The following is a 10,428-nucleotide window of genomic DNA, read 5'->3' as shown; positions in this document are numbered from 1 at the left end:
ATAGCACATGACTAGGGAACTGTGTTCCGAAAGCTAGTGTAATTTGATATTGCCAAAAAGAACCCGCAGCATCAGGCTATAACAGATCGTTTGAATCTACACTGTGAAGTAAGCAACGATCATGCTGCTAAAAGCGAAACTCATTCAACTACAAAATGATTTATATTTGCCTTCTACAACGTCAAACTCTGGTAAGAAGATGCTATGTTTTAATGGAGTGAAACTATGGAATCAAGTACCAAAAGAAATAAAAGAAAAGTCTTACAATGTTTTTAAATTTAAATATAAATGTTTATCAAAGAATTTGTACAATGTTCACTCCAGAAACGTATCATCCGCTTATTTCTCTACACAATGTTTTTTTATGTTGCCCTGTGTTATTCCATTGTTAATGTATTGTTAATTCCATTGTTAATTTTTACAAATTAAAGTGCTGGTATTGTGCTATATATTATATACCGTATGTGTTAATGTTCTTAATTTTGGGTCTTTTGTTTAAATGTTTGGGTGGCAGCTGACTTTGGTGACCTTTTGGTCTTTCGCTGCCATCCTTGTTGTGCGAATTATTTGTGTTTATTGTCTTTTTGCTTTTTGTGTCTTTCTTTTTCGCCAACAAAACAAAAAATAAACTAAACTAAAGCACGTTTTAACGTTCGCATTTTGTTGCTTCTACTTTTTTTTCGACCTTTGCTATGTAGACGTGTATTATTTTTGCTTTGGTGGTCAGAAATAAAAACAACTGAACTGAACTACCCTTGTCAAAGCCGATTTGTATTTACTGTATTTCTTTTTCTCAATATCATTTCTTTTGCATTCTGACAAAGAAAAATAAATTGAATTGAATTGATTTACTTTCAAAGCTCTGTTGAGAAATCCATTTTGCGTCGTCTGGCAACGCTGGATATCCTGGTCTTGAAAATAAATAAAAGTTGAAAATTGAAACTATTTAAGCTTCCTCCCCTTCCCTTACTCAACTCTGAGCCATAGCCGACCTCGGTTTTTTCTTTGTTTTTTCACAAAGGCTACATGGACAGTCTTGAACGTCTAAACTTAGTTTTGTTTTATATGCTATTCAGGCAAAGCTGTACATTTGGTATGAATGCTGATGATAGTGATAACTACGACTTTTGGTTTAAAATTGTTTTGATTGGAGATGCTGGAGTTGGAAAGACATGCATTGTTCAAAGATTTAAGACTGGGGTTTGGGTTGAATCTCAAGCTAGTACTATTGGTGTGGATTTTTGTATGAAAACATGCTTAGTCAATGAGAAAAAAGTCAAACTTCAGGTATAATAATAATAAACGTGTTTTTATTTGCACCCATTGCTAAATGTATGTTACCGGTACATGATGCACTGAGTTATATATTACCGTATTGCAATGGGCTACGGTAGGTTATAATGTTCTTATATTGTGTTGGTGATGTACATTCCAGGCAGCTTGCACTTTTGAATTTCCTATGCTTGGTAAGTTTTTGTACCTCAAGTTTTTTATGTCACAGCCAATATTTGTAGTTGCATTTGTGTTTCTACACTCAGTGTCTTAGTTGTACAGTTACATTATTGATTCTTTGCTAATCATAACCGCAGGCACAAGAAAGGCGTATCTGTCAATGGTTTTAAACTCTGACATTATAATCATTCTGATCTTAAACAAACCATTTGCAAAGAATCTATAGTGGAACTGTACGCTGAGTATAAGTAATAGCAGCAAAAGTGAAAGTAGGTAGAATAAATTTTCAGCCATCTGACAGTGAGTTTTTTTGTTTGACTTGATGTTAGGTCGCTGGGATCACAAACACCTTCTCGGCTAGCTTTTTCAGCAGCGGTAGCTCGCCTTCGTTTGCTTTCCACCAGGGGAGCGGATCAGCTTGCCCAGAAGCAAGCTTCTGCTTCATAAAATAGGAAATCTTGTTTGAGATTGAGCTGATTTCATCATCATCACTGTTGTTGGAGTCTTCCGTCTGGACCCTTCCCATGGAGAAGAGTTCCGTCAGAGTCGTCTGGCGACTTCGCTCATTGCCTGATGGCGTCGCCTGTGTTGGCTCAACGCCGGGGCTATCGGAATCGGAAGAACTGACACCTCCCGTTGGCTGCACGCGCGTGGAAGACAACGACGTTGCGCACGACTTTCTTCAACGCACGTGTGCAGGACTGGGTGTTGGACCCGCGAGAGCGTGTGATAGTCACGTGATCGACGATGCGTCGAAGTCTTTTTTCGCTTGCAAAGTGCGACAAGACAGATTTCGCGCCACTCGCGTTACTTTCAACCGCGTTCAGCCGAAAGGGCAGCTATAATTTCGAATATGTCTGATACGAAAACAAATTTCGAATATCACTTTAATCGAATCGAAATTGAACACCCCTAAATGCAAGCATAATTCTTTATAAACAATTAACTTGCATTTATTTACAAAGTATTTTTATTTTCAGGTATGGGATACTGCTGGGCAAGAACGGTTCCGTACCATAACACAGTCGTATTACCGCAGTGCCAATGGTGTGGTATGTGCCTTTGACTTGACCAGGCGGTCTACATTCAACAGTGTAGATCGTTGGATTGAAGATGTCACCAAGTACTGCTGTGACGACGTGTCTATTCTTTTAGTTGGTAGGTCATGCATTGAATACATGTATGAACAGTGAAACATATTTTCTTTTTTTATGCTCTTGAGAGGTGCCACACTGGTGACCCTTTGATTGTTACACCATGGTTCTCATCACTCGGCTATGATGATCATCATTACATTTCATTGAACACAGGAATCCAAGTTTTGTACTAAATTCTGGCAAACATGATCAGCATCAGTTTGTATGTGCGACACTATAGCATTCGATCATATATTGTGGGAGTGGCCAAATATTGCAACCTAATTGGAGCCTTTATAACGGTTGGTTGAGCCTCAAAGAGTTGAGGCTGTGTGCTATTTCTCATCCTAGTTGAAAAGGTTTACTCTGGCCACGCAGAGAGGTTGCCATAGAGCAATAAATTTTTGATATCAATATCTAATTCTAAAACATGGAGAGTTGAAGAATTTATATTTCACATGGTCTACCAAGGGTTTTATTCAGGGTTGTTGGTATTTTACCCGACCCAAAAAAACCCGGGTGGGTTTTTTTAATAAAACCCGGGTGGTTTTTTTTAATAAAACCCACTTAAAAAAATCCAAAAAAACCCATTAAAAACCCAGAGCATCATATTTGTCCACTTTTTATTGGAAAATTAAAAAAATTTACAAAAACACTACAAGGCACTTACAACAAACTTTAAATTAGGACTTAAGGATGTGATTGTGAAGTAATTTTCAAGAATAAACTGAAAACGCAGTGGATATTGCACAATGCACATGCACAGTACACAAAAATCAAGTAATGCCACTTTGTGTATACTACACTAAAACTCATTTATGCAAGAAGGCCTTATAGTTAAATTGGTGAAAGTACTACTCTACTGTAGTCTGTATATATGATGTGAAATGCAATTTAGGAGGCTATTTACCAATTACAGATTCTGGATTCTAACGCATGGCTGTTTCAGAGCATTTGCCTACTTGGCCACGCAATCGCTCAATTGCTCATCCATTACTATATATAATATATATATAAATGATAAAAAATATTTAAACATGATGGCATAAATGCTCCTTGCCTTCAAATCTAAACAAATGATGCAATAATGTGATTTCTACCACGGTAGCATCAACTTGGTATAGAAATCAGTGGATGATGCAACATCCAACTTGATCTTGAAACTAATGGATGATGCAACATTCAAGCAATAACAGCCCTAGTGCATTATTTTATTGAGTTATGCAAGCATGTACTGTGAGTGAAAGGCACTTCCCTCGTAAAAAGTAGTTTTGAGGTGAAATAAGCATGAATCTACTTTTTTTGCATCTTTTTTTAAAAAAACCAAAAAAACCTGGGCAGGTTGGGCTTTTTTAAAAAAACCCGGGTTTTTCTCAACCCTGGTGTTATTATTGTGGCCTTGAAACTGAATCTAAAAATGTGTGCTGTGTTGAACAGACGTGAGAATTACTTACAATGCAATGTAGGGGGTTTTAAGCACATTTTAGTGTCTTAAATGCATTAGGCGCAATAGATAAAGAGATTTCATAAAATATGGTGGGTCTCTTGGTACCCGGTCAGTTGGTCGACAGGACAATTGGTCGACAGACAATTGGTCGACAAGACACTTGGTCGACAGGACGTTACGTCGACAGAACGATTCATTTTAGGGTTAGGGTTAGTTAACTAACCTTAACCCTAACCTAACTCTAACCCTAAAATGAATCGTCGTCGACCTAACGTCCTGTCGACCAACTGTCTTGTCGACCAATTGTCCTGTCGACCAAATGTCTGTCGGCCAATCGACCGTGCACCGGTCTCTTCAGTCCTCAATTTTCATGGTTAATTATAAACAATTTGCAATAGATCTAGTTTCGCTTTTAGCATCAGGATCGTTGCTTACTTCACAATATAGATATTAACAACCTGTTTTAGTCTGATACTGCAAGTTCGCTGTGGTAATAGATAGCGAATTGCACTAGCTTTCAGAACACATTTCCCTAATCATGTGCTGGTGTTGAAGTCAGTGAGTCGTTGTTTAATGCTCTTTTGTCTGGCTTGAGGTTGCTGTTTGTTGAGTTTCTGCATTGTTAGGCGTTATTGCTGTGCAATTCGACGACGACAGCAAACAAAATTTTGTTTTACTGTATTTTTGTAAAGATGGTACAACTTGGCTTGATATTGCATCCAGGTCTTTACAATTGAGATGAATACTTTGTACACTGAAGATGATCTGCTAATCTCAACCAAAAGTCCATTTTACATTGAATTAACATTTGTAGACCTTCAATCAATGTTAAAATGGACTGGTTTAGTTATGCAGTATGTTTGTAAACATAATGTAAGTAGTGTAGTTTTACTAAAATCAAATGCATTTTCAGGTAATAAGTCTGATTTAGAAGAAAGTCGCCAGGTCACTCATGAAGAAGCAGTAGCGCTTGGCAAATGCTACAATGCGGTTGAATACATTGAAACATCAGCTAAAGACAACACTAACATCGATGACTCGTTTTTAAAGATTGCTTCAGTTTTGCTTGAAAAACATTCAGCAAACAAGCTAAATGATGATTTCCGCAATACAGGGTTCGGATTGGGATCTGGTGGGAAATCTAGGACAGTTAGATCAGATTGCTCTTGTTAAAAATTTTCCCAAAAAAATGACTGTGGTAGTATTCAGAATGTCTATATTGTCCTTTCAGCTGGCAATGGACAACATATACAAATAAATTCTTCAGGTTATTTTCCTCTGTTGCGCAATGGCTTCAGTTTTATAATCATGTGTTGTCATGGAAAACAAATATCACTTAGGCTCACGTTCTGAAAGGTTGTTGAAAAGAAGTGGAGAGAATCCAGAAAAGGATTTTTTGGATATTTTGTTCACTTCATGGTCATTAGTAGAAAGGCGATTGCAGATGAGACTTAATGCGATCATGTGCACCTTATTTTTTTGTAGAGAAAACAAAATTTAAAGTGAGTTTTGAGTGTTAAACTTTTGTACATGTGTATGGTAAAGTCTACATGATAAAAACTACTGCATCTTAGTGTGGACTAATTTCGCATCTGGTTTGTTCTTAAGGTTAGCTCGCAGCAACACAATCTGTAACACAACCTTTCATGATCAAAGATCTTTCATGATCAATGTCATTCACGAACTGTGTACATTTGTTGCTTCATATGGAATAATGAGTTTTTGTAACTTTAAATTCACCCTGCTTATCTATTCTCTTGTCTACAACGGAAAGTGTTTATCAGCTTTTTGTGTTTAAGTTACCTACAGTCGAACTGTCATCTTTCTTGATATACACATCGGTCTGTGGATAAACATACCAATCAATATTTAATTGTATTGGCACAACCAACTTAAAGGCCACAATTTGTAGTCCAATTCTATGACTAAGATAATATTTATTATTGAGATTTATTATTGCTAAAGACGTCTCAAATATAACAGAACTGATATGTTTAATTGCTTTCATTAGGCTATGCAATTTCATGGGCCTCTGATGAGTGTTGATGTTTGTACATACATATTATACGCAATCATTACATGCATTTATGTAGAACATTGCCCGCAACCCAACACCATTTTGATAATAATGAAAACATTTTTTTTTCCATTATCTGCCCACCGGGTCAAAAAGATTAAGAACCACTGGTACAAAACATGTGTTCTCTTTTGCAATTCTGCATGTAATCTGAAAGTTTAGTGCACTTTTTTTAAAGATTTTTGCAGTGGTCAGAGACAATGTTGCAAAAAAATATTTATTTCAATATGGTTCAGTGTATTTCAGTTCATGTTTGCTTGGTGGGTCAGCAACCACACCAACTCAACCAGCAACTTCTTCTAACCACGTTGTCTGAATGTAGAAGCATGCGGAATAATAACAATTTCTTTTCACACCAGACTTCAATGGGATGCATCCCGCTTAAATGGAAATACCTGTGCGCGTGTGCTCCCACTGTAGAGGTTCGCACACGACTAGATTTAAGAAAAAGAAGCACAAGCTGTGAGGAAAAAAGAGTGCGGTTTACGAAAACAAGAGAATAAAATGAAAGACTAACATTTCAGGAAGAGATTAAGCAGCATAGAAAAAAAACGCATTATTTTTTCTATACAGTTCATGCTTTTCTTTCTTAAACCTCTGGTCATATACGAACCTTTACCTGCTTCTACTTGCATTTCTACTACCTGAGGGGCTAGCTTGGTTTATCTGCTTATATTATGCAGCGAAATATTTATTATCTATGTGGATCATATTTTATGTTCCTTTAATTTTATCTTGACTGTGCGAGTTGGCTGTGTAATGCTTTGTACTTGATGCGCGATCACTGGTTTTCAGAACTAACTTTAAAAATTAATTGATTCTTTACCGTCGGGAATGAATACTATTTAGTGCCTTCTCTTTATACTGTAGTCATGTTTTGGCCCAACTTTTAGTGTCTGATTGTTTCAATATGTATGCATCGTACTTTTTGTTATTGTATGAGTTAAGCCTTGTGTGGATATTTGAAGCAAGCATTTATTGTTGGTATCAACTGCAAGTGTTTTATGAATAGCGTAAATGTTTGTTCTGTCATTCTGTTTTGGTCTATTGTAGCTAGCTCCCTTTCACTAAAAACTGTGCTCTCTATCGTAAAGTTTTACTCGACCCTGTGTGACTCGAAATCGACTTGGCAAAAACAAAACCCGCTGCATGGAAAAAAAAGTATTTCCTTCAGTGGTGACTAAACCGAATTTCGAGGATAATAATGAAAATGGTCCACGTGCAGATCTGCGAAAGTCAATTGCTTTCTTTTGAAAGCTTGTTGATGTTTCCTTTCAAGGCACTGTAATTGGGAGTGAACGGGGTGGTCGCATTGACTTCGACAATAGTTGCATCAATATAGAAAACTAAATAGTGTTTCAGCGTCGCTATCGTTCTTTACGTATTTTTTTTAATCAGGAAGGCTAATATTGCTGTGAACCGTGCCACAAGACTTCTTAAACTTCCTAAAACTTCGAACATTGGATTGTCGTGTATTTTGTGAAACAGTGCCTATAATAATCCTATATTCTTTAGCAATATGAATTGATTGTGTTATCCGATCAGTGATAAGTTGACGGTTTTAGTGATACATGATTGTGATTTTTGATTTCCTACTTAAAGCGTGTATACTGTATATTGTATAATTCATATTACTTACATAAAACTTAAGTACACTTATTGCCTATGGTAAACGTTCAAGAACTAGCATGTTTTGAATTGAACTATAAAAGCTTCATTTTTTTAAACATTTGATGCAGAGTATGTGCCGACGTTAGTTAGTAACAACTGAAGCAATAACTGAAACTTTTTTATTGCTGGCCAATGGCCATGTATGAACACTTGTGAAAACTTCTTCCAGTCGTTGATGATTTTCATGCACTTTTGTTGAGAAAATTGTTCACGAAAAATTCATTTCATTCGAAGTACATCTGTTGGCTTGTTATTGCATTACAGTAGTATAGCCATGACAATTAAAAAATGTCTTGATTGAAGGAAGGAAAGTCCAGGTGGTACTTTTGGACCCCGATCCTGTATGATTTCAGGACCCGAAAACTTGAAAAAACCGCCGCATATTTTTGGATATAGTGCCATTTTCTTAGAAGTGACTATAGAACTGGGCCTAAATTATCCTCTCAACTGTTCACAACGTATGCATATGAGATCCAAAACTCATTGGAGATCCAATACATGGGAATAAGAGAGCCAAAGCTTGAACATAAGAGATTCAAAACATAGGCATGGAAGATGCAAAACATGGGCGTAGGAGATAGAAAACTTGGGCTTTGGAGATCCATAATATTGGCATTGGAGATTCAAAACTTGTGCTTGGAAAATAAAAACATGGGCATCAGAGCTCCAAACTTGTGCAAAGGAGATCCAAGACTTGTTCTCATTATACAAAGTCATCGGCTCTCTGGTAGAGGTTAGCGGTTTTTTTCAACCAGACTAAGTCAGAACTATGGTCAGAAGTCGAACGAGCATTATTGCATGATTTGAAAGTGAGCGCCTCATCCGCTGCACCATGTCATCGCTTGGGCAAAATTTGTCCGTGTAAGATCCAAAACAAGTTCACGACTCACGAGAGACTTAACACATAGTCATAAAAGGGGTACAAATTGTATATTGTACCGTACAATATATGGGCATGAGAGGTCTAAAACATAGGAATAAGACATCCAAACATGGTTGGTTGGTTTTGAATGTTTATCCTCGGACTGACAAAGTCTTTGATTGGTTATTCCTGGTAGTTTCGCATAATTGTAGAGGCTTTTGACGCAGGGCCGTACATCCAACACATGGGTATAAGCCAAAGGGATCCAAAACATCAGCATAAAAGATCTAAACCACGGGCATCAGAGATTCAAACTTGGGCAAAGAAGATCCAAAAATATGTGCATAGTACAACTAACACATGGACATAGAAAATACATAATATGGGCCTATTATTGTAACTGTCTCCGCCGCCAGTGTAGCCAAATCGTTTGGCATCCGCTGGCTTCGATCAGTCTTTCAACAAGGTTGATAGGATCTCCATTCTGTTTTGTCCTTTGCGATGTTTTGCAATCGATGGAGATGTGGTGTGCTGAGCAGGGATCCCAGGCCAGCTTTTCTGATGTCAGATCTCAGCAGTTGTAATAAATTGGTACGGTGACGTCCGGTTCGGCCTTGGTACTTTTTGCTGCCAATTATTGCAAATTCAAGGGCTTTCTGGGGAGGTGAGTCCTGGTGAAGTCTCAGAATGTGTCCAAACATGTTCCATCTCATGGTGGAGATCTTGCAAGACAATGGTTCACTGTTGCATATTTTGTAGAGATTTTTGTTCGAGATAAGACTGTTTGGCCAAGTATGACCAGTTATGACACGTAAATGTCTTCGATGACAGGCATCCAATCTTTCAAGACTTCCTTTGGTAACAGACCAGCTATTACAGTTGTAGATCATAATTGGGATGCAGTACGCGTTGTACAATCTTAGTCGCAACTGTAATGGGATTCTCGATCTCTTGCTCCATAGTTTCCAGTGTGATCTGAAAGCGACATTGCCTAAATTGCAGCGGGATTTGACATCGGCAGTGCTGCACAACAATGATCCCAAAAGTTTGTGTGTACGCCATTTTTCGTTTCCTCGAATCGGTAGGCTATCAGCATCAGTTTCATTTGTGTCTGCATGGTTATAAAATAGGGCTACCATACGTTCTCTTTTAAGAGGATTTGTCCTCTTTTTTCAAGAAAAAATGAATTGTCCTCCGAAGACACTGAAAAATGCTCAAATGTCCTCTTTTTTCACAGTTTGAGTTTTCATACTTATATTTTCAACGGGATTATATTGCTTGATGACGTTTCAGCGACGGCTTGTAGGCTATTTGTTAAACATTTTGTATACCAATGTAACATGCTGATAAGAAATTCGTTCATTTTATGAAACTGTTGTTGAACGTTCATTGCCTGGTTCACTGTAAGATATTAAACGACATTTTAAAGGCCATGCTCACACTTTCACAAAAAATTAGTCTTCTACCTACATATGTTTTATATTGATACAACGCTTGTAGACGTTGTTGATTACCAACTCCATTTGGATCGTTTGTTACTTGAAACGAATGTCTAAAAGTGCAATGTGTATTGTGTATAACAACTAACCTACAGCAAAACAAATCGTGGCATGGATAGATTACAGCCTTGCAAGGAAAGGAACAGCTTTTCAGTTCACGCCGTTTTTAGCGTGAACTAACGGTTATATATGCAGACTACTGTATTAGTCATATTTTTTGCAAATAATTTAACAATTTCGTTAAGGCTGACCATTTCTTGTTGAAAAAAGTTAAGGTTTGGCTA

General features: G+C 37.3%; 1 protein-coding gene across 1 annotated transcript; it reads left to right on the top strand.

Moving 5' to 3' along the window:
- The first annotated feature begins 1,095 nt into the window (after window positions 1-1,095).
- LOC145785371 (ras-related protein Rab-43-like) lies at window positions 1,096-8,015 on the top strand. Its single transcript, XM_082597025.1, has 3 exons — window positions 1,096-1,287; window positions 2,433-2,610; window positions 4,949-8,015. The coding sequence occupies exons 1-3, from the start codon at window positions 1,096-1,098 to the stop codon at window positions 5,206-5,208; spliced, it is 630 nt and encodes a 209-aa protein (XP_082453151.1). The 3' UTR covers window positions 5,209-8,015.
- Window positions 8,016-10,428: the final 2,413 nt, after the last annotated feature.

Source organism: Aplidium turbinatum, chromosome 16 (assembly GCF_918807975.1).
Source record: "Aplidium turbinatum chromosome 16, kaAplTurb1.1, whole genome shotgun sequence".
In the NCBI taxonomy this organism is placed as follows: domain Eukaryota; kingdom Metazoa; phylum Chordata; class Ascidiacea; order Aplousobranchia; family Polyclinidae; genus Aplidium; species Aplidium turbinatum.
Note: the sequence above shows the minus strand (reverse complement) of the source record. Positions and strands in the feature narration are given on the sequence as shown.